Source organism: Gopherus flavomarginatus, chromosome 3, assembly GCF_025201925.1.
Source record: "Gopherus flavomarginatus isolate rGopFla2 chromosome 3, rGopFla2.mat.asm, whole genome shotgun sequence".
NCBI lineage: Eukaryota > Metazoa > Chordata > Testudines > Testudinidae > Gopherus > Gopherus flavomarginatus.
In genome coordinates, this window is record NC_066619.1 from 279,451,577 (window position 1) to 279,475,960 (window position 24,384).

Here is a 24,384-nt window from a genome sequence, read left to right on the forward strand (position 1 = left end):
CAATCCAAACTGCTCCGTAAGCACAGAATGGGGACATAGCTGCAGAATGCTGGGTCGTATTAAATGAATGATTGAGCAGAATAAAAGCCCAGGCTAAAACAAAGTGGAGTTTGGTGCTTTCGGTGTTGACAGTCAGCCAGCATCCACTCGAGGCTGGGCTACAGGAGCTTTTGGCCATGCCTGGGAAAACCAATCTACAGGAACTTCATTTGCACAGGAGAAAAAGCAGGTTTATCGGTCTGGAAGGGGACAGCTATGGAATAATCTGCCCACAGGGGAAGTATAGCAGAGCAGCCTGCCCCTTTAAGGGCCAAGAGGTCCTGGGCCAGTCATCCCAGTTCAGCCGCACCTGTGCTGGGTATGGGACTTAAAAAGAAGAGGGAAGTCCAGCACTGGGAGGCAGACATGCATGTATAGAGACTCCAGGTAGGAAGGCCTGGGAGTGATTGCTTGGGAAAAACAAGGAGCCCAGGAAGGGTGAAAACTGAGCCCAGAGGGTGGGCTGAAGAATGCTTAGAATCATAAGGGTAGAAGGGACCACAAAGGTAATCTGCTCTAACCCCCTGCCTAAATGCAGGATTTGTTGTGTCTGCTGTAAACCATGCAAGACAGAGGGCTATCCAGCTGTCATAACATTTCTTCCCAGATCTGGACCTTAGCGTCCAGAATATGGGTGTTAGCATGAAAACCTCCAAGCTTAGTTACCAGCTTGGACCTGGTATCGCTGCCACCAGCCAGGAATTATACAGTGCCTAGCTCACTGTGGTCTCCCCAAAACCTTCCCAGGGGACCCCAAGACCCAGATTCCTTGAATCTCACCACAAAGGGAAATAACCCACTTCCCTTCTCCCTCTTCCCCTCCAGGTGTTCCCTCCCTGGGTTCCTGGAGAGATATACAGATTCAAGCTCCATGAATCTAAACAAAGGGATTCCACTCTCCCTGCTTCAAGTCCTTGAAACACAAGTACCGAGAGATCTAACCTCTCTCCCCCCCTCACCTAGAGGCTATGCAAAGTCAGGCTTAGTAAATCTAACACAAAGAGACTTTCCCCCTCACTTCGTTTCTTAGCCTTAACCAGTGAAAAACACTCAAACAGGTCTTAAAAATAAAGCTTTATATAAAAAGAAAGAAAAAGGACATAAAATGGTCTCTGTATTAAGGTGACAATATACAGGGTCAATTGCTTAAAGGAAAAAAAATGAATAAACAGCCTTATCCAAAAAGAATACAATTTAACACATTCCAGCAACTACACACATGTAAATACAAAAAAAACAATATAAACCTATTGTCTTACTATCCTTGTACTTACACTTGAAAACAGAAAATTATAAGCTTGAAGATAGATAGATCACTCTCAGAGCGGAGAGGGCACAGACCCAAAACAAAGAACTCACACCCAAAACTTCCCTCCACCCAGATTTGAAAAAGTTTTGTTTCCTGATTGGTCCTCTGGTCAGGTGTTTGGTTCCCTGTGTTAATCCTTTACAGGTAAAAGAACATTAACCCTTTAGCTATCTGTTTATGACACCAGCCTCCTTTTGAAAACCTCTAATGAAGAAGCTTCCATGATCTGCCTAGGCAATCTGTTCCACTCTCCTACTGTTCTTACAGTTGGGAAGTTTTTCTGGAGATTTAATCTAAATCCTGCTATGCTGTATCTTGAATCCCTTGTCCTGCCTTCTGTGGCAAGAGAGAACAACTTTTCTCCATCTTCTTTATGGCAGCCTTTCAAGTATTTGAAGACTATCATCATGTCCCCCCTTAATCTCTTTTCCAAATTAAACATACCCAGTTCCTTCAGCCTTTGCTCATATGGTTTGCCTTCCATCCCTTTGATCATCTTTGTCACTCACCTCTGGATCCTTTCCAGTTAAACTAAATCCTTTTTATACAGCAGTGACCACAGTACTCCAGCTGAGGCCTAACTGGCACTGAGTAAAGCGATACTGTCATTTCCTGGGACTTGCATGTTACGCCTCTGTTAATGCTATGCTACCTAAAATTGCATTTGGTTTTTTTTTTTTTTTAATTTGCAACAACATTGTATTGCGGACTCAAGTTGAGGTTGTGATCCACCACAACTCCCAGATCTTTCTTAGCAGCGATGCTGCCAAGCCCAGTTATCTCCCATTCTGTATTTGTGCATTTGGTTTTTCGCACCTTACATTTGTCTTTGTTGAATTTCATTTTTTGAGTTTAGCCCAGTTCTCCAAATTATTGAGCTCCCTCTGAATTTTAGCTCTATCCTCCAAAGCGTTGGTAACCCCGCCTCCTCTCCTAGCTTTCTGTCATCTGCAAACTTGATCAGTGTGCTCTCTATTCCTACATCTAGGTAATTAATAAAGATGTTAAATAACACCAGACCCAGAACAGATCCCTGTGGAACCCCACTTGAGACCTCCCTCCAATCTGACATAATTCCATTAACGGTTACTCTTTGTTTGCTGTTTAAACAACTATGTATCTATTTAATGGTACTTCTACCAATCCTGCATTTCTTCAGCTTGCTTATCAGAATGTTATGTGGGACTGTACCAAAAGCCTTGTTAACATCCAGGTTTATTATATCCACCACATTTCCCCCATCCACCAAATCAGTTACCCTATCAAAGAAGGAAATCAATCTAAAAGATTAGGGTTGGAAGAGACCTCAGGAGGTCATCTAGTCCACCCTCCCGCTCAAAGTAGGACCAAGCCCAACAAACCAGGGAGGAGTATAAAAATATTGCTCAGGCATGCAGGAGTGAAATCAGGAAGGACAAATGACACTTGGAGTTGCAGCTAGTAAGAGATGTTAAGTGTAACAAGAAAGGTTTCTTCAGGTATGTTAGCAACAAGAAGAAAGTCAAGGAAAATATGGGCCCCTTACTGAATGAGGGAGGCAACCTAGTGACAGAGGATGTGGAAAGAACTAATGTACTCAATGATTTTTTTGCCTCTGTCTTCACAAACGAGGTCATCTCCCAGACTGCTGCACTGGGCAGCATAGCATGGGGAGGAGGTGACCCGCCCTCTGGGGAGAAAGAAGTGGTTCGGGACTATTTAGAAAAGCTGAACGAGCACAAGTCCATGAGGCCGGATGCTCTGCATCCGAGGGTGCTAAAGGAGTTGGCGGATGTGATTGCAGAGTCATTGGCCATTATCTTTGAAAACTTGTGGAGGTCTCGGATGACTGGAAAAAGACTAATGTAGTGCCCATCTTTAAAAAAAGGAAGGAGGAGGATCCAGGGACCTACAGGCCAGTCAGCCTCACCTCAGTCCCTGGAACAATCATGGAGCAGGTCCTCAAGGAATCCTGAAGCACTTAGAGGAGAGGAAAGTGATCAGGAACAGTCAGCATGGATTCACGAAGGGCAAGTCATGCCTCACTAACCTAATTCATAGAATCACAGAATATCAGGGTTGGAAGGGACCTCAGGAGGTCATCTAGTCCAACCCCCTGCTCAAAGCAGGACCAATTTCCAACTAAATCATCCCAGCCAGGGCTTTGTCACGCCGGGCCTTAAAAACTTCTAAGGAAGGAGATTCCACCACCTCCCTAGGGAACCCCTTCCAGTGCTTCACCACCTTCCTAGTGAAAAAGTTTTTCCTAATATCCAACCTAAACCTCCCCCACTGCAACTTGAGACCATTACTCCTTGTTCTGTCAGCAGGTACCACTGAGAACAGTCTAGATCCATCCTCTTTGGAACCCCCTTTCAGGTAGTTGAAAGCAGCTGTCAGATCCCCCCTCTTAGTCTCTTCTGCAGACTAAACAATCCCAGTTCTCGCAGCCTCTCCTCATAAATCATGTGCCCCAGCCCCCTAATCATTTTTGTTGCCCTCCACTGGACTCTCTTCAATTTGTCCACATCCTTTCTGTAGCAGGGGGCCCAAAACTGGACACAATGCTCCAGATGTGGCCTCACCAGTGCCGAATAGAAGGAAATAATCACTTCCCTCGATCTGCTGGCAATGCTCCTACTAATGCAGCCCAATATGCCATTAGCCTTCTTGGCTACAAAGGCACACTGTTGACTCATATCCAGCTTCTCATCCACTGTAATCCCCAGGTCCTTTTCTGCAGAACTGCTCCTGAGCCAGTCGGTCCCCAGCCCTTTTTAAAGATGGGCACTACCTTAGCCCATCTCCAATCTTCCGGGACTCTCCTGTTCATCATGAGTTTGTAAATATTATTACCAGCAGCTCTGAGATTTCTTCAGCTAATTTCTTCAGTACGTTTGGGCAATGTTCCCCTAACTTTTTATATCCATGTGCATAATTAATTGTATGTGCACCAATATGGAGGTGATGTGTGGCGGGGGTGGGGTTGAGGGGTTTCGCATGTGCGAGGTGGCTCACAATTGGGGCAGAGGGTTGGAAACCGGGAAGGTGAGGACTCTGGCTGGGGGTGTGGGCTCCTGAGTAGAGCTGTTGGATGTCCATATTTACATACTTTCATTCAGCAGTATGAGGAGAGTAAAAAGGAGAATCTTTATGCAGACACTACCATCTAGCGGAGTTGGGTGACCTGGGTTCTCTTCCAGGCTCTGCAGCTAACTCGCTAGGCCTCTGTTGTTATGTGATTCTGTAACCGATGTGCCTAATAGGGAGATATCTCTTGAAGAGACCCATTGAGGGGAGGTAGGAGTGAGTTGTGCCTGGGTCACTGTTGCAAGGCAGATTTAACACTCCACATCCAGAAGCTTCTGGAATTGGGTGTGGTAGTTTTGGGGATGATCCACTAGGTTCCCTGTTGCTGGGGTCAGACTCCATGAGGGCGAACAGTCAGGGCAGCTGCTTTGCAGAAAACCATGTGCCCTGTGTGGGTTGGGAGAAGCTGAGCCCATGAGCAGGCAGCAGCAGGCTGTTGTCCCTAACTCTGAAACGTTTTGCAGCAGGGTTTTCTTTAAATCTATACATGTAACTGTGTGGCTGGTTAATCAGTTAGCTGAAGGTTGCTACAAGCAAGTGGAGGGAAGATGTTGTTTTAGACCCAGCAGACTGTAGAGATCTGGTGATCAAAGACTCTGAGACTTAGGTGAATTCAACCTACGCTTTTGGGAACTTTCTGTTTCTTCTCATTGTACTTCTCTGGGGACTGAACTGTTGAGATTTTATTTTTTCTTTATTTATGTTTATGTATAACTGTGAAGGTAATGTTTCTGGATTATAAAATAGCCATGTCACACTGTAAAAATTAGATTGTTTCTTTATCATAAGATTTTATAAAGTTTGATTTAATTAAATTCATTTCTTTCATTCCTTTTGGGACTTGAATGTGGGGAGGCTGACGCTATGCAGTCCTTGCTGAAAATCCTTAGAGACTGAACTCTGGATCACCAGCTACTCTTATATGGGAGCTGGTTTTTTAGGCACTGGAGAAGGGTATTGAAGTGAACTCTAGCCCACTCAAAGGTTACAATTCTACAACACCAAGCTCAACAGGATTTCAGTTGGGGTCTTGAGGCATTACACTAATAAAAATAATTCTTCTACAGAGAAGACACTAAAAGGTGGGAGCAGAAAGGGGGCTACATTGCATGAGTGCAGCTTAAATATTTGGCTTGCTATGGAACTTGCAACAGAGCTAAGCTGTTGTAAGGGAGAATTCAGTCCCCTTTGCCACAGTGAAGCCTCTCTCCTCAGTAGTTTTCCTGAGACAGCTGCATCTTGCCAGTTCCCTTTGGGGATTTTTAAAATTTGCAATTAATATAATGCATCAGCATTTGGGGAGTGAAGGCCTGGGCAAGGTCAGCCTATCACATGTGACAAGAGATGTGATACTAAGTGCTGTTAGCAAAACTCATTCCCTCCCACAGTGATAGGCACTTACTCTGTGCCAGCATTTGTAACTGGGAGAGATGGCTCTGGGTGCTTTCGGATATTAAGTATTTCCACCAGCAGAGGGCAATAGAACTCTTGGTATAGTCGGCTAAGGGCTATAAATATTTTGCAAAGTAGGATGGGATACTGAGCAGAGTTTGATTTGTGGATTGAGGGCCAAATGGATAGAGGAGGCATTGTAGGGGGAGCATCAGAGAAGCAGGCAGGTGGTGAGTGGGTCTGAGATGGTGGCTTCCCCACTGTGAATAAGAAAGGAACCAGTGCCATCTCTTGGCTACAGCCAGTGCCTCTGCTCCCAGCCTCTGAGAGTCCCGAGTGCCATGCAAGCAGTGCTTAATTGAAAGGAAAGAGGGTGCTGGGGCTCAAGTAATTTTTTTTACACTTATAACTGATGCAGCAAACCCAGAGGTGCCGGGACTATGAACTGCCAAGCTTAGAGGTGCCGGAGCTCAGCCGTGGCACAAATTAGGGCACTGCATGCAAGGCAGGGTATCCTGCTCTTCCTGTCTCACGGTGAAGGTGCCTGCAGGGAGTGTAAACAGCTAACGATTTGCTTGGACTTTCCTGCTATGCCATGTTGCTATGAAGCTGTGTGGGTTTTTTTTTTCCAGGCACTGCATGATTGGCACACTTTATACCTCCCCAAAGAAACAGCCACACCCAGGGGGATGAATTACACCTCTGGCAGCGCAAGCCCAGGCCTGGGGCCCCCAGTGGCAGAGAAATTGGTGTGTGTGGGGAGTTGTACCAGCATAAGGTGAAAGCAGTCTCCCCTGTAGTAGGTTAGTGGCCAATGCAGCCCCGGAAATGAGGCTTGTTGAACACATCTCCCTATGCAGCTTGATGGAGTCCCTAGCAGAGGTTAGAGCTGCCCTTCCCTGGTGGAAGACTCAGTTGCCATCACCTGCCTTGCCCCAGCTGAATTGCTCTTTGGGGGCAGTGGGACAGGATGGCACAGAAAGGGGGCTCTGGGAAGTGTGGATATGATCCCAGGAACAAAACCAACCACTGGGCATCTGATAACTCCCAAGCAGGCCCGAATGCTCCTTTTGGCAACAGGAGCAGCCCCTCCTGTAGCTGGGTGGGGATACAGAGCTCTCTGAGATCCCCTTGTGGTTAAGACCCTGGACTGGCATTCAGCAGCGCTAGGTTCAATTCCCAGCTCGCCGTTTCCCAGTGTGATCTTGGGTAAGGGGGATAACTGTTCTGCCTTGGTCTTTGTAAACCCTTTGTGGCAGGAACTCTCTCAACACGTGCAGTGTTCCCTGAACATTTTACCTCACACCCCCCATTACCTCTTCCTGTGCCCCCTGGGGCCGGGAATGGGGCTGTGTCTCTGGGTGTGTGTGGGGGGGATGCAGACAGGTAAGGGGGCCAGGAGCAGAGCTGGGTGATGCTCCCTCCTATCCCCCCATGGGGGCTGGCCAAGGTTCAAGCTGTGCCCCCCCCCCAACAAAAACAGTCCTCTGCACCTCCCTTCTCTGGCCTAGAGAAATGGGGCCTAATTTTGGTTGGAGCTACCGTAATACAAAGAACGGATAAAACGTTACCCCAAAGCAGAATGGTGCTGAGCCGCACCAATGTGGAGCTTTTACAGTTTATAAAATACTCTTGAACCCATGCAGAATGATAGCTGATGCTTCTGTGCCTAGACAAGGCCTTAATTCAACTACACATTCGAGCTCATTATGCAGTGCCACCCACACGATTCCTGTTGCAAGCTGCTCAGCGTCAACACCCTCAGCCAATGAAATACAAGGCAGAAGCATTGCATCGTTGGTGACCATACAGTGAGGGCAGGATGCTGTTACTTAGCAGGCATGGCGAGCTGCTTGCCCCCTTTGTGGGAGTCACATACTTCACAGGTCCCCACTGGTATCCGTATAAGAACCTGAATAGAAAAGTCTCTCATCGCCCTAGCCCTACAGACGTTGTGGGAGGCAATGGTACCGAGGGAGCTTGAAGGTCTCTGAGTATCTGTGGGATGCATGTGCTGGCATGTGCCTTGCAGCATCCTCCCAGACTTTAGCTTTGCAGAACAGGACTAGTGCAGCTCCAGGAGGGGCTGGGGAGTCATCTTCTGCCTTTCACCACATCTCCCCAGGGCTCTTTTTGGGTGGATACGGGGTGGGGGGGAAGAGCTAGAAAAGGGCTTTCAAAAGAAAAGCTTGGCCAAGCATCAGGGCAAAGGCACTGAAGCTTCCTCCTCACAGAGCTTCATGCTTCTGTCAGAGCCCAGGTATCTCAAGGAACGGGCCATAAAGCACATGGTTGGGAGATGTCCCCTGTGCTCTGCTAGAGTGGGAACAAGCAGCAGATACGTATGAATCATCTTCTTCCTTGTTAATAGAGAAAGGAGCTGAATGGGGATCTCAGGGACTGAAATCCTTCATGTAGAACAGGGGTCAGCAACCTTTCAGAAGTGGTGTGCCGAGTCTTCATTTCTTCACTCTAATTTAAGGTTTCGCGTGCCAGTAACACATTTTAACGTTCCTAGAAGGGCTCTTTCTATAAGTCTATAAAATATAACTAAACTACTGTTGTATGGAAAGTAAATAAGGTTTTTAAAATGTTTAAGAAGCTTCAATTAAAATTAAATCAAATGCAGAGGCCCCCAGACCAGTGGCCAGGACCCAGGCAGTGTGAGTGCCACTGAAAATCAGCATACATGCCGCCTTCGGTACCCGTGCCATAGGTTGCCTGCCCCTGATCTAGAACATGGACTGTGACTTTGTTCTACTTAAAGTTGACAAAGGAGCTTCACTCTTGTAGTTGTGTGCAGTTCTGGTCAGAAAATGGACGCTGTACAACACCTCAGAGCTGTCTCTCAGCTCCTTGGCTCAAGTCTGTACTCAGCCAGGCCAAAGTTCTGGATTTTTTTAATGGGAGTTTTGCCTGAGGAAGGGCTGGGATTGGTTCTTGTAGTGCTGGAGGTCCCCGGCTCAATCTCTGGTGTGTCAGGGAAGATGGCAGTCATTCCACCTGCTCCCATTTGAGTCAGTGGTGAAACGCTCCATGACTAGGATGGGCGTTGCTTGCCCTGCACTCCACACGCAGAGTCAGAGAATGTAAGGTGACCCCTTTGCTCCCCCATGTGAGCTAGCTGCCTGGTGGATCACAGCCTGGGAAGAGCAGGCCCTATCTGTCCAGTATTCCCACTCTTGCACAGGAGAGTGGCGAATAGGCAGATCCTAGACTCCAGACCCATCGTGCCAGTCAGTTTACTTTCTCCTCAGAGATGGTCCAGTTAATCTATTTCTGGCATAGGTGGGTGGCAGGTCTCTCCCCCACTGCAGTAAGGGGAGAGATAGAGGAAAATATCACTCTGTCAGCATTCTCTCCTGGCTGTGCCAGCATGTGCTGGACCTTACTGCAGGCTGAGAGTAAACTCTCCTTCTAGTCCTGCGGGAGAAGGATCAGGCTTAGCGTTAGAAACTCTGTGCGCATCTTAGCATTGTTTTTGCTTCCCTCAGCATCCCAAGCAAGTTTCTACTTCTCTTTCCGCATAGCGCCAACCCAGCTGAGCTGGGTCCTTGTCACCTGACTCATGCTTCCTCCATCACACTGTGACTGAGGTGTGATTTCAAGATCTTTGCTGTGTGGGTGGGGCAAAGGGCAGAAGGAACACTGGAATGGGTTACCTAGAGAGGTGGTGGAATCTCCTTCCTTAGAGGTTTTTAAGGTCAGGCTTGACAAAGCCCTGGCTGGGATGATTTAGTTGGGGATCGGTCCTGCTTTGAGCAGGGGTTGGACTAGATGAACTTCCTGAGGTCTCTTCCAACCCTGATATTCTATGATATGATTCTGTGAATACAGCTGTTTTTTCAGAGGCTGAAGCTCTGGCAGTCTGAAAAATCACCTTTGGAATTGCTGAGGGATCCCACCTGGAAATATCACCCAGAGAGAATAAAGCTGGAGTCCAGCAGTACACCCTCCCAGCCTCAAGTACAGTGCCAGCACAGGACTGCATTGTAATGCTGATATTTTAAACAACGGGAAGTAGATTCTACCTGCCCCGCCCCCTGTTTCCATTGTGTTGATCATTGTGTAGAGAGAAACTCCCTGTCTCTGAGGGATGCAGGTGCACAAATGTCTGTTGTGTAGGAGTTACCAGAAGGGAGAATTTATGGGAACAGAACCATGAGTAGAGTCTGTCAGCTTGGGACCTGATCCGGCTCCCTTTGCAGTCCATAGAAAGACTCCCATTGACTTTAGTGGACTTGGGAGAGGCTCAAAGTGTGACAACAAGGACAGAGCTGCACCTGGGAAATCTGGAGCAACTCCATTCAGTTAATGTGACAGTGAACACCCTTTACTGCCCCTTCCCCTATTATTGCTGGCAAAGTAGCCTCTCCTATACCCCCTACCCTGCTGCAAAAGGCAATATGCAGAGCAAGGAGTTAGCCGAAAGAGCCTCAACTCTGCCTTCTCCTGAAAACTTGTAACAAAGAATCTGTGTTGTGAGCATCACCAGAAGATGTAGGAAGCTTTCGGGAGCTCAGTAAATAGGGGCAAGGCCTGCTAGAGAGCCCTTATGGAGATCCTAACTACAAAGGAGGAAATCGCCCTGCAACAATGTTGTTGTTTTTTAGGCCATTGGGGATTTTCAAACTGTGTGACTCCAGTCACGTGTATTCCTGGTGCCTCCATCCTGTCACCCATGTCCTGCTCCTGCTTTTCCCTGGAGTTTAAAAAGCCTTTTGTTGAGATTGCGCTGCATATTTTGTAGTTTGCTTGAGCAAACTGCTGCCTGAGTTAGCAGCATCTGTTAACTTCAGTGCACCCTGCAAAGTAGGTCACTCATTAAACAAATGGTTTCTTTGCACCACAACTTTATGGCAGGTGGGGAATTGCCCTTGTAGGAAAACCTGAAATGAAAACAACTCTCTTTTGCCTCAGAGGCTAGGATAAGTCAGGTGAGCAGTCTGAGCATCAGGGTAAACTGCTTGGTGCATGTGACACAGAGACTCCTTGGCAAAGAGTCCCTTCCCCTGTTCTTTGCAAACATCTCGCCTCAGACCTGGCAAACTCACCACACCAAACATATCTTGCAGGGTGTTTATCCATAAAGGGTAACATGTAAAGTATTGACAGAAAGTTCATCACTTGTAATGGTTAATAAGTGTTGTGTAGGGTCTGTAAACCCCATTGCTAAACCAGGTCAAGGTATAGAGCAGCACTGTTAGGGAGCCACTTTAGGACATGCTCTAGGTAGAGAAGTTTAAAAGGACCCTGGTGGGCAGGGGGCAGAGCACCAGGAGGTAAGGTTGGTGCTGAGCATTCCTGTGACTATTCGGAAGCTGTGGCCCTGATTCTCCCTTGCCCCCCAACTTTGGGAGGTGGAACCCCACAAGAGATGGCAAAGAATGGGATAAAAAGAACAGGAGTACTTGTGGCACCTTAGACACTAACAAATTTATTTGAGCATAAGCTTTCGTGGGCTACAGCCCACTTCATCGGATGAATAGAATGGAACGTATAATAAGGAGATATATACACACATACAGAGAACATGAAAAGGTGGGAGTTGGCCTACCAACTCTAAGAGGCTAATTAATTAAGTGAACGGGATGTTATCCCACTGACTGTTATCCCACTCCTGTGTGACCATGCCCCAAACAGCCTGGTAGGATATGACCAGGGGAGATGGGACCAGCAAGTGGATAATGCCTCTTTAGGGTGCTGGTTTGGGATCTAGTAGAATGGTTGAGACTGGGTCCTCTTACTTTGTTCCCCCATACCTCTGCTGTGACAGAACCCTATGGGGAGTGGAAAAGCTGCTCAGGAAGGATTGAAGCCTGCCGCATACGACTTGTCTGGACCCACTCTAGAATGATGAGGCTGGAAAGGACTGTGGAGCCACAGCCAGCTAGCCTACTGGTCAGGCAATCTTACTGACCTGCTACGTATGGGTAATATTGGAAGAATAATGTATTCATATTGAATGTATGCTTTATGGACTTGGCACAGAAATTAGTCACCAGGGTAACATGTCTTGGTGATGACCCATTTGGGCAAGGGTGAGTTGTCACCCCAGCCTGTTTGGCTGGTGGTGCAATGCAAGGCTTAATTGTTTTGCCTTGTGCAATACTACAACTTTTGTTGTTGTTACATCTGATGGTTTCCCATTGAACTGAAACCACTTGAAGGTAAAAAAGGAAGCTTTACACTGAGACGGGGATTCATACTGTCTGTGAATAGAAACAAAAGGCTGTTGTCGGTATAACACAAAGTGGGAAAAGCCCTCTGTATCCAGTCACTTAAGGAGTGGGGTGCTTTCATGAACATTTGGTCCTGCTTCTTGTGAAACCAGCCAGTTATGCAAGAGCCTGAACTTTGGGGCAGAGAGGAAATCTACTTTATTATCTAGGAAAGGTAACTATTGATAAAATGTGAACATGGCTCTACACTTCCTCTATTTTGTGTTGTTTACTGGTTGTTTCCATCACTTTCTCTCACTTCTAGTTGAATCTTTATTTCCTACAATAAAACAGAAGAACGTTTATTTAGGTGCTACGTGGGTTACAGGAGTGGTGGTTTAAGGTAAAACTAGTAAACTGAGGCACTCTGCACATCTGAGTGCAGAGCATCTGGAATTTCTGTGAGTAGCCAGTGTTGTGGGCTGGATGTCAGAGGGGAATGATTCAAGGGGACTGGGGTGCACCAACTATTAATCTGCAAGGTGAAGTTAGGGCTGGCCTAACCCAGAGGAGAGCGCTTAAGTGGCTGAAAAGCTGGTGTGTTAGGAAGCTGACACCCAGCTACCACAAGACAGATTCCTTCATGCTGGAGGCAGAGGGTAATAAGGTGGCTGTCAGTCCTAGGTGCCCAAGAACTGTCGCAGTACCAGATTTAGATCCTGGGATGAGCCAGCCTAAGCCCTTCATCCCTCTGAAGATATTGATTTAGATCCCATGGAGCTTGGTGTCTATAGATCTTGTAGGGACTCAGGAGATGTGGATTCTTCCTGGCTCTGCCACTGGTCTGCTGCGTGACCTTGGGCAAGTCACTTTCACTCTGTCCCTTACTTATTCTCCATTTTACAGATGGCAAAATTATATTGACTGTTTTGTAGAGTGATTGGAAATATGTATGGATGAAAAGTGCTATACAAGTTAGGTGTTATAATTATTTTAGACACGAACTGGACATTAAAAATCCCATGGGGAAGGAGGGAGAAGAGTAGCAGGAGGGTCCACTTAGAGAAGGACGAGATGTAGGAGCAGAGAACAGGAGAACATGGAGAAAGCCAAAGGAGGAAGAGAGTTCAAGGAAGTGATTGTGATCAACAGCGTTGAAGGCAGCCGAGAGGCCAAAGAGGCTGGGAATAAAGTCCGAGCCTGGAGTGAAATTTTGGCCATTAATTTTGTTAGGGCTATGATTTCACACTTGGAAATTCAGCCAGGAAGAGGTCATTGGAGACTTTGGTGACAGTGATTAACTTGGAGTGAAGGAGGAGAGGAAGCCATGCTATAGGGGAATCTAGGAGGACTGCTAACCTCACAGCATCCAGAACAAAATGCAAAACCTCCATTTCTTTAAGTCAAGCTTTTCCACCATAAGTTCTCCTTATAGATTTGCGTACATATATGCTCATCCTCATTTAACAGACCCTGAAACTGAGGCAAAGAGAAGAACAGTGTTTGACCCAAGTTTAGAGGAGGAGTGTGTGCCACATCTAGGACTAAATCACTGAGGTTCTTGCTCTCAACTAGTCTTGTGTTCATAAGCTCAAGGTCGCATCTCACTCAGAAAGCATCACCTATGGGACTGAGCACACTGGCCCTGGGGAGGGAGGTGCTATACTGGGTGCGCACAGGAGACCTATTTTGTGGGGATGTTTTTTTTTCTTTCATAGCCAATGGGAGTTCATCTGATTAAAGACCTCCAAATTTGGCCCTGTATGAACTGCAACAGGCTTCCTTTCAGCTGGTTGGAGAGTGGGGCTTAGCTTGAGGCTAGCCAGAGTGGGTTGCCTGTTGCTTTACGAAGCTCTTTGTCTGACTCAAACAGCTCCTAATTATCATTCATGAGAAGAAGAAAGGTTTGGGTGTTCAGGAGCTCAGGGACACAGAAGAAGAGTCTGAGGAGCTGAGTTCATGATTCAATGGGCTGGCATAAGTGTAACAGCTGGAACATAGCAAGTGATTCTGTTGATGGTGAACAAGGAAGAATAGAATCCAGTTCCCTCCGCCCTGCAGAGCCAGCCCAGCTACAGGTAACAGGAATAAAAAAGCAGTTTAAAAATTCTGCTGAGGATGTACAAGAAGGAAAGAATCTAACCTGGCTCTCTGATCTCAAGCTAATCTGCAGGACTGACATATAGGAGGAAAAACAATCTTACTTGTAAACTGAGCATGTGTGATTGGGAGTCACTGACAGACAGCAGAGCCCAGCTATGCTGTTTTATAACAAATGCTTTCCTGTGTGTGGAATGGCCACCTCTAGGTGCAGCACTTCCTGTTTAGGTAGAGAGTGTTAACTACAGAAGTAGTGCCTCAGTGCAGCCGGAAGCAGTAAATGTTTGAAAGCGGGGGGTGAGCTGGCTTTTTATTTTATTGGGGGGGGGGCCACACACATTACAGCAAGTATGTTTGTGGGCAAGAGACTTTCCCAATGTGCAGAGTCTTGAGGTGTGTGTTTTTAAAGCACATTGCTGGTATGTACCCATCAATGGCCTTTGATCACTATGTGAAATATTTGCTCTTAGCCTTATATCTGCTTGAACTAAGACTTATGTCTAGGGTGTGAGGATTTTAGAAACCTCAGCTCAAAAGGTGTGATGTTGAGGCTAATTTTGCTTGCACATCTGCAATCCACAAGCCTCATTGGGCTCAATTCCTACACCTCCATAACCTCACAGGATCACATCCTCCCTGTGGGTTGTTCTTTTCTGAGTTTTGCTTCCAGCTCTTGCAAAGCAGACTTGCAGAATCCATACAGTCCTATTTCCAATGGCCTGAAACATATCAGCCTTGGAGCATCCTGTTTATGGCATGACAGGAATTTTACCTGCATCTAATTTGTACACAGAAACTGGGAGACTAAGTCATTTGCAAATCAAAGAGCAATAAGTGGTGACTAGGTCGGGTGCCTCTCTGTTTGTTAGGCATTTTAGACTAATGCTATAGGATGTGTGTGTTTAATAGAAATGGTTCAGCTGCAGCTTTTCCCAAAGAATGGCATCTTATTACAAACATCTCACAACATCCTATACAGAGTGTCTCAAACTCTTGTGACTGATAAGTAAAGACTTGTGGGATTAAATCATGCTTGTCTGACTCACATGGTTAGTGCCACTGAAGTCACTAGATCCTTACATAGTGTAAATCTGCATACCTCCATTGACTTCAGTGGTCACTTCAAGATAGCGTGCTGTTCCAAAGTGAATAAGGTGGGTAGGATTTGGTCACTAAGATGTGGTCTTGGTTCTAGTGAACTCAGCTGGAGTTTTGTGGCTCACTTTAAGGGAAGCAAAGTAGATCCCACCGAACTACCTGATCCTGAAAGGTCCTGTGCACCTTCAGAGCCCACTGAAATCACAGGAGTGGGTGCTTAGCACCACCCAGAGCCAAACCCCTGGGTTGGATTTCAGCTGGTGTTTTAGATGTGAAAAATTCAATATCCCACTGGCAATCTGCTTGAGCTACACCATCCCTTTGTGTTGCCAGCTTTGATACCTGCTGATTTTTCTCAAAACTCCAGCTCCTGAAGTCATGTGATTGAGAGAATTTCAGCTTTAGTTTTTTTTAAAAGTGGCATTCTAGCTCTCATGATTGCAGAGAGGAGCATGTGAAGCCTAAATTCCAAAAGCAGATAATCAAATAAAAAGTATCCAAACTTTCTGATTTTTTTTTAAAGCCAATCTGATAATTTTTGAACACTTGGGGTTAGCAATACTGACCCTTGCTGATTGCTGAATCCAAAAATTGTGTATGTGTACATGCGTGTGTGTACAAGTTCAGAAAACATAAGGCAAATAAGAACCTCAAATTGACATTTTCCTTTAAAAATGATACACTTTTAAAAGCCATTTTCATTACTGGTAGGACTTGATTCATGATTTTTGTAATGCTGCTGGATGAGATTGGGACTCATTGCATGTGCCACTGTCCAAACACAAAGCACAAGCCAATCTCGTCCTGAAGAGCTTACAGTAAAGACAAGATGCAACAATTGGTAGGGAAACAATGATAAATTCATGATGGAGTCCCTTTAATCATATGCTGGGTTAAAAAGGAAAAACTGATAAGCATATTGTTTGAATAGGCACTTTTATTGTTCCCTCTTGGTTTAGTGCATCTGCAGAGCAGATGCCAGCTACATCACTGAACACCCAAGGTTAACAAACTAAACTGGGTTTGCTACCTTGCAAAAACAGGAGATACACAAACTTTTAAAACTGCATCTGTAAATAACTTAATTACAAGGAAATCCTGAAGGCCTGCATGGTCCGCCATTCCACATACCTATCTACAATACTATGAGGGTTTCAGAGTAGCAGCCATGTTAGTTTGTGTCCGCAAAAAGAACGGGAGTACTTGTAGCACCTTAGAGACTAACAAATTTATTTGAGCATAAGCTTTCGTGGGCTACAGCCCACTTCATCAGATGCATGCAGTGGAAAATACAGTAGGAAGATATACACACACACACAAAACATGAAACAATGGGTGTTACCATACACACTCTGTGATCAGTTAAGGTGAGCTATTACCAGCAGGAAAGAAAAAAACTTCTTGTCCTGGTAATCAAAATGGTCCATTTGCAGCAGTTGACAAGAAGTTGAGAGGAACAGTGGTGGTGGTGGTGGGGAAATAAACATGGGGAAATAGTTTTACTTTGTGTAATGACCTATCCACACCCAGTCTTTATTCAAGCCTAATTTAATGGTGTCCATTTTGCAAATTAATTGCAATTCAGCAGTCTCTCATTGGAGTCTGTTTTTGAATTTTTTTTTGTTGTAATATTGCAACTTTTAGGTCTGTAATTGAGTGACCAAGGAGATTGAAGTGTTCTCCGACTGTTTTGTTAATGTTATAATTCTTGACATCTGATTTGTGTCCATTTATTCTTTTATGTAGAGACTGTCCGGTTTGGCCAATGTACATGGCAGAGGGACATTGCTGGCACATGATGGCATATATCACATTGATAGATGTGCAGGTGAATGAGCCTCTGATAGTGTGGCTGATGTGATTAGGTCCTATGATGGTGTCCCCTGAATAGATATGTGGACAGAGTTGGCAACAGGCTTTGTTGCAAGGGTAGGTTCCTGGGTTAGTGTTTTTGTTGTGTGGCCTGTGGTTGCTGGTGAGTATTTGCTTCAGGTTGGGGGGCTGTCTTTAAGCAAGGACTGGTCTGTCTCCCAAGATCTGTGAGAATGAGGGATCGTCCTTCAGTATAAGTTATAGATCCTTGATGATGCGCTGGAGAGGTTTTAATTGGGGGCTGAAGGTGATAGCGGCGTTCTGTTACTTTCTTTGTTGGGTCTGTCCTGTAGTAGGTGACTTTTGGGTACTCTTCTGGCTCTGTCAATCTGTTTCTTCACTTCAGCAGGTGGGTATTGTAGTTGTAAGAATGCTTGATAGAGATCTTGTAGGTGATTGTCTCTGTCTGAGGGGTTGAAGCAAATACAATTGTATCGTAGAGCTTGGCTGTAGATAATGGATCGTGTGGTCTGGTCTGGATGAAAGCTGGAGCCATGTAGGCAAGTATAGCAGTCAGTAGGTTTCCAGTATAGAGTGGTGGTTATGTGACCATCGCTTATTAGCACTGTAGTGTCCAGGAAGTGGATCTCTTGTGTGGACTGGTCCAGGCTGAGGCTGATGGTGGGGTGGAAATTGTTGAAATCATGGTGGAATTCCTCAAGGGCTCCTTTTCCCTGGGTCCAGAAGATGAAGATGTCATCATACTATGAGGGTGCCACTAGGTGGTGCAGTGGAGCTAGTGCATTGGGGCTCTTATCTCTGTGCCTCTGGGACTCAAAGCTTAGCTTAGCTGCCAAATAAAAATTAGTGTGGTGTACAATTATGACAGTCTGCAACACAGTTCAGAATACTAGCAGTGTCAACTCAAATGAGATCTGAGATTATAAGGACAGGTGAGGAAAGTGAAGAGGTTTGAGGTGCACTGACATAACTATCTTGGGGACCTGGGTCTGGAACAGCAGTGTGTTGTAAGTGAGGATCAAGGAGAGTGTAAACCCAGGACTGGAACTTCCAGGGATACTGCAGAGCTGGGTGAAGATCCATGAATGGAACAAACAGAAGTATTAATATAGGTTGCTTCTGTGGTGCATTGGCAGATGTGAAGGGAGCTCAGGATTTGAACATCAGAGTGAGCATGTATCAGGATTGGGATGCACAGGCCAAGCCATCTGTGGGTGCTCAGAGTCAGGACAAGAAGGGGTTGGGAGGAAGTGCAACTCAGGACTAGAGAGCACAGGAAGAGCTGAGTGTGTGCCCAGCACTGGAATAGCAGGGGGGCTGTTTGGTTGGAGGTGCACTGGCAGCGCTGTGGGGGTGCTCATCCCTGGGATTGCAGGGATCTTTGGGTCAGGAGGAGGTGCACTGGCAGGGCTGTGGGGATGCCAGCTCTGGGATTTCAGGGGCCTGTGGGTCAGGCTGGGATTGCTCAGCAAGGGGATTGCAGGGGGCTGTGGGTCAGGCTGGGGGTGCACAGGCAGGACTGGGTGGGTCTGGCTCTGGGATTGCAGGGGGCTGTGGGTGCCCAGCACTGGAATAGCAATGGGGCTGCAGATCAGATTGGGGATGCACTGCCAGGGATAGAGGCTGCTAAGCACTGGGATTGCAGTGGCCTGTGGCTGTGGAAGCACTGGTAGGGGGGCCTGGGGTGCTGGCAGTAGGGTGACCAGATCGCAAGAGTGAAATAACAGGACACAATGAGCGAGCGGGAGGGGGAGGGGGAAGAGGACGACAACGACAGACACAGGTGCACAGAGCCATGAAAGGGGGCCCTAGGAAGCTACAAGAGGGGGCCCTAGGAAGCTGCAAGAGGGGTTGTACAGCCCCTGCTGCAGCCCACACCACAAGCTACAGGGCAAGGACACCTTTTGAATTCAATGAGAATTTTGCATGTGAAATGATGTACCTAGTTCTGAGATTATAAAGCCAGAAGAGATCCGGTGATCACCTGGTCTCACCGCCTGTATAGCACAGACATAGAACTTTCCCAAAATAATTCCTAGAGGATCGCTTTTAGAAAAACACCATGACCCTTAGTATATTGTTAATAGTTAATTCCTCTCACCATTGAAAAGGTATGCCTTCTAGCCAGTCTGAATTTGTCTAGCTGCAACTTCCAACCATTGGCTCATGCTCTACCTTTCTCTGCTAGACTGAAGTGCCCATTATTAACTATTTGCTCCCCATGGAGATACTTACAGTCTATAACCAAGTCACTTCTTAACCTTCTTTTTGTTAAGCTAAATAGATTGAGGTCCTTGAGGCGAACACTATAAGGCAGGTTTTATAATCCTTTAATCAGTCTTGTGACTCTTCTCTGAACACTCTCCAATTTATCAATATCCTTCTTAAATTGTGCACACCAGAACTGGACACAGGATTCCAGCAGTGGTTGCACCAGTGCCAAATACAGAGATAAAATAACCTCTCTACTCCTGCTTGAGAGTTCCCGATTTAGGCATCTGGTCACCCTATTTCTGTATGCATTTCCGCACGTTTTTTTTGTAAAAATCAAAACTGAACTGTCCCAGAAATTCTGTCATGTGGAATCATCGTGAAACTCGCATGGGTCCAACCCTGCCGATGAACCTTTAGATCCACTGCACAGACTTCTGCCACTTGAGCTAATGGAGTAAGTGATGGCAGAGGCAGTAGCTTGTCATCCTATATGTGATGGATCAGCTCTATAGGGGGATGAGACACTTTTTTTTGCCACTGGGTTTCACAGATATCTGCTGCTGACAGAAGAGGAACTGTGAAACTCAGGAATCCTGAGTCTATTCCAGGCTCCTGAACGGAGTGGTCTCTAGTAGAGAAAGACCCTTCTTCCCCATCCTCTCCAGTCTATGTTTATCCTATTGCTGTCTTACCCCCCCCCCCGCACCTCATCTGATTTCAACTGCCCCCCACTACCGCTCTAGATTCCTTGTCCCAGTTTCCTGGTCCTGTCTCACCCTCTTTCTCCCTGCCCCCATCCCTCAGATGGGATGTTTGTTCCAGACTAGCAAAATTATAAGGCTTCCCAACATTTCAACACTTCCCATTCTAAATTTTCAGTTGCTTAACTATAGGCTAGCTTTGCCTACAACAAAGCATATTCAGAACCTCTGATTAAAGGGATAATAAGTGTAGCAACCTCCATCATAGCTAGTCACCAAAGATTGAACCCGACCCATCCAGACTTAAAAGCATGAGCTTCTACTACTTGAGTTCAAGATATAACTCCCTTAGCTGGTAGTTATACAGTTATCCTCTAAAAATCTACCAGAGGAGGGCACAAAACACATGTTGGACAGTGAATTACAAAAGTGCCAAATATTATTATTAGACCTGCAATACTTTTCACAAGGAACATCAGCAGGGGATAAACTGGGAGTTTAAGAATATTTGGAAAACAATTTTAGAACAATATTCAGTGCTGTGGTTTAAAAGAAAAAAAACCTGTTTAAACTCATAACTTAGCAGCATTCAGTGTTTGGAAAAAAACAAACACAACTTCTAGGAGCTTTGGGATACAAGTTAAGAATGTTGAAACAGAAAGATGTTATGCTTAGTTACCACTTGGGCGAGGCGGCGTTCTATGTAATACTTGCAAGATTTCACTGTAATATTTTACAATATATAGCAGCGCAGTGCTGATTCCATTGATATTGTTGAGCAATTCATGCTGATTTTATTTCAGCCCACATCTTAATAGCTTTGAATACTGTAGATCACAATTTTCAGCTCAGTTGGTCTGAACATGCAGAGCTTTAAAATTGCTATGCTCTAAATTGTATATTAACTACAATTTTATAAACTTGCATGTCAGAGAACTGTGTGCCACTACTACTAGACAGTGGCACAAGGCAATTCAGTGTGAATCACAGAAATATAGGACTGGAAGGGACATGAACAGGTTACTGAGGCAGGACTGAGTAATAACAACTAGACCATCCTTGACAGGTGTTAGTCTACCTCTTATAAAACTCCAATGACTGCTATTCCATAACCTCTCTAGGTAATTTGTCCTGTGCTTAACTACCTTTACAGTTGGTAAGTTTTTCCTAATGTTTAACCTAAATCTCCCTTGTTACAATTTAAGCCCATTGCTTCTTTTTCTTGCATGTCCTGAGTGGGACAGGGGTGGGTCCAGGCAGTGAGATTAGGGGAAGGGAGGTTGAGAGAGAGTCGGTGGGTGTGTGGGGATGGACGGGGGAAGCAGGGTGGAGGAACTGAGGGGGGCAGGACTGGGACTGGGGGAGTCGGGGGTATGGGGGATGAGACAGGACTGGGATGGGGGGGAGTAGGGTAAGGGCTGAGGGGAGCATGAATGGGACAGGGTAGAGAGCTGTGTAGAGTGGGGCGGCGCAGGAGAGACAGTGGGGCTGGGCTGGGGAGGGTCGGGGGTTGGGGAGAAGGACAGGGTCTGGAGGGGATGAGAGAGCGAAGCAGGACTGGAATGGGGGGAAGTTGAGGGGGTGGGACAGCAGGGGGAGTGATGGGGGTGGGATGACGGGGGAGGCTGAAGAAGAGATTTGGGGTAGGGCAAGGCTGAGGGCAGTGGGTTGAGGGGGAGGAGGGGGACTGTGGGGGAGGCTGTTGGAATGGGGGCAAGGACTGAGGACAGTGGGTTTGGGGTGGGAGGTACAGGGGGGACTGCGGGGGAGGCTGAGGGAACAGGGTCAGGGTGGGGGCTGAGGTCAGTGGGTTGGGTCTACACTGGCACCTCTCAGCATTGCTGTGCTGGGCGGCAGACCTGCACCAGCGCTCCCCTGGTGATGGAAGAGTCCTCAGTGGAAATGCAGAGTTCATGACACCGACCCTCCTCTCTCTTCAAACCTGGCGCTGCTCCATGGGCTAACGACAGCCTGGAATCCGGGACAGATTTCCACATCCATGCAAGGTGAGACGATCGGGGGGAGGAGAGGGACTGTGGGGGAGGTAGAACAGGGTCAGAGGGGCTGAGGGCAGCGGATTGAGGGTGAGGGGCACAAGGGGGACTGTGGGGGAGGTAGAACAGGGTCAGAGGGGCTGAGGGCAGCGGATTGAGGGTGAGGGGCACAAGGGGGACTGGGGGGGAGGTAGAACAGGGTCAGGGGGGCTGAGGGCAGCGGATTGAGGGTGGGGGGCCCAAGGGGGACTGGGGGGGAGGTAGAACAGGGTCGGGGGGTTGAGGGCAGCGGATTGAGGGTGGGGGGCACAAGGAGGACTGTGGGGGAGGTAGAACAGGGTCAGAGGGGCTGAGGGCAGCGGATTGAGGGTGAGGGGCACAAAGGGGACTGTGGGGGAGGTAGAACAGGGTCAGGGGGGCTGAGGGCAGCGAATTGAGGGTGAGGGGCACAAGGGGGACTGTGGGGGAGGTAGAACAGGGTCCGAGGGGCTGAGGGCAGCGGATTGAGGGTGAGGGGCACAAGGGGGACTGGGGGGGAGGTAGAACAGGGTCAGGGGGGCTGAGGGCAGCGGATTGAGGGTGGGGGGCACAAGGGGGACTGGGGGGGAGGTAGAACAGGGTCAGGGGGGCTGAGGGCAGCAGATTGAGGGTGAAGGGCACAAGGGGGACTGGGGGGGAGGTAGAACAGGGTCAGGGGGGCTGAGGGCAGCGGATTGAGGGTGGGGGGCACAAGGGGGACTGTGGGGGAGGTAGAACAGGGTCGGGGGGTTGAGGGCAGCGGATTGAGGGTGAGGGGCACAAGGGGGCTGCGGGGGAGGTAGAACAGGGTCAGGGGGGCTGAGGGCAGCGGATTGAGGGTGGGGGCACAAGGGGGCTGCGGGGGAGGTAGAACAGGGTCAGGGGGGCTGAGGGCAGCGGATTGAGGGTGAGGGGCACAAGGGGGACTGGGGAGGAGGTAGAACAGGGTCAGGGGGGCTGAGGGCAGCGGATTGAGGGTGGGGGCACAAGGGGGCTGCGGGGGAGGTAGAACAGGGTCAGGCGGGCTGAGGGCAGCGGATTGAGGGTGGGGGCACAAGGGGGCTGCGGGGGAGGTAGAACAGGTCAGGGGGGCTGAGGGCAGCGGATTGAGGGTGGGGGGCACAAGGGGGCTGTGGGGGAGGTAGAACAGGGTCCGAGGGGCTGAGGGCAGCGGATTGAGGGTGGGGGGCACAAGGGGGACTGGGGAGGAGGTAGAACAGGGTCGGGGGGTTGAGGGCAGCGGATTGAGGGTGAGGGGCACAAGGGGGACTGGGGGGGAGGTAGAACAGGGTCGGGGGGTTGAGGGCAGCGGATTGAGGGTGAGGGGCACAAGGGGGCTGCGGGGGAGGTAGAACAGGGTCAGGGGGGCTGAGGGCAGCGGATTGAGGGTGGGGGCACAAGGGGGCTGCGGGGGAGGTAGAACAGGGTCAGGGGGGCTGAGGGCAGCGGATTGAGGGTGAGGGGCACAAGGGGGACTGTGGGGGAGGTAGAACAGGGTCAGGGGGGCTGAGGGCAGCGGATTGAGGGTGAGGGGCACAAGGGGGACTGCGGGGGAGGTAGAACAGGGTCAGGGGGGCTGAGGGCAGCGGATTGAGGGTGAGGGGCACAAGGGGGACTGTGGGGGAGGTAGAACAGGGTCAGGGGGGCTGAGGGCAGCGGATTGAGGGTGGGGACACAAGGGGGACTGTGGGGAGGTAGAACAGGGTCAGGGGGGCTGAGGGCAGCGGATTGAGGGTGAGGGGCACAAGGGGGCTGCGGGAGAGGTAGAACAGGGTCAGGGGGGCTGAGGGCAGCGGATTGAGGGTGGGGGGCACAAGGGGGCTGCGGGGGAGGTAGAACAGGGTCAGGGGGGCTGAGGGCAGCGGATTGAGGGTGGGGGGCACAAGGGGGCTGCGGGGGAGGTAGAACAGGGTCGGGGGGTTGAGGGCAGCGGATTGAGGGTGAGGGGCACAAGGGGGCTGCGGGGGAGGCTGAGGGAACAAGGTCAGGGTGGGGGCTGAGGGCAGTGGGTCTAAGGGGAGCCCCCGAGGGACCTGCCAGGGGGCCAGGTGAGCCCAGCAGTGGTTACCTGGAGCGGCTCCCGGGAAGCATCCAGCAGGCAGGTCCCCCCCAGTCCCTCTGGCTCCTTCCTCGGGTCGGGGCGAGGGGGCTCTCTGCCCGGCGCCCGCTGCCCGCGTCTACAAGCCCCGCCCCGCTGCAGCACGTCTGGTCACCCCAGCGAGCAGAGTCCGGACTCCGCGGAGCCCTGGCAGTGCGGCGACACTGTGGTCCGGCTGCAGCCACCTGCGCGCGCCAGCCTCGGCGCCGGCCCCGGCCCCGGCCCGTCACGCGCCCCCTCGGCCCGGCAGCGCGTTCAAAATTCACAGGACCAAGAAGCAGGGAGCCCCGGCGGCGGCCAATCAGCGCGGACGTCTGATCGGCCAATGGGAGGGCGGCTTGCAGCGGCGCGCGGCGCG

At 48.8% G+C, this 24,384-nt stretch overlaps 1 protein-coding gene across 1 annotated transcript in view; it reads right to left on the reverse strand.

The window, feature by feature from the left end:
• MAVS (mitochondrial antiviral signaling protein) overlaps positions 1-24,220 on the reverse strand; it is a 52,915-nt gene extending 28,695 nt beyond the window's left edge. The window contains exon 1 of the mRNA XM_050943350.1: positions 23,997-24,220. Within this exon, the coding sequence (XP_050799307.1) occupies positions 23,997-24,019 (23 nt within the window). The 5' untranslated portion in view covers positions 24,020-24,220. The remainder of the gene's footprint in view (positions 1-23,996) is intronic.
• Between the last annotated feature and the right edge of the window lie 164 nt (positions 24,221-24,384).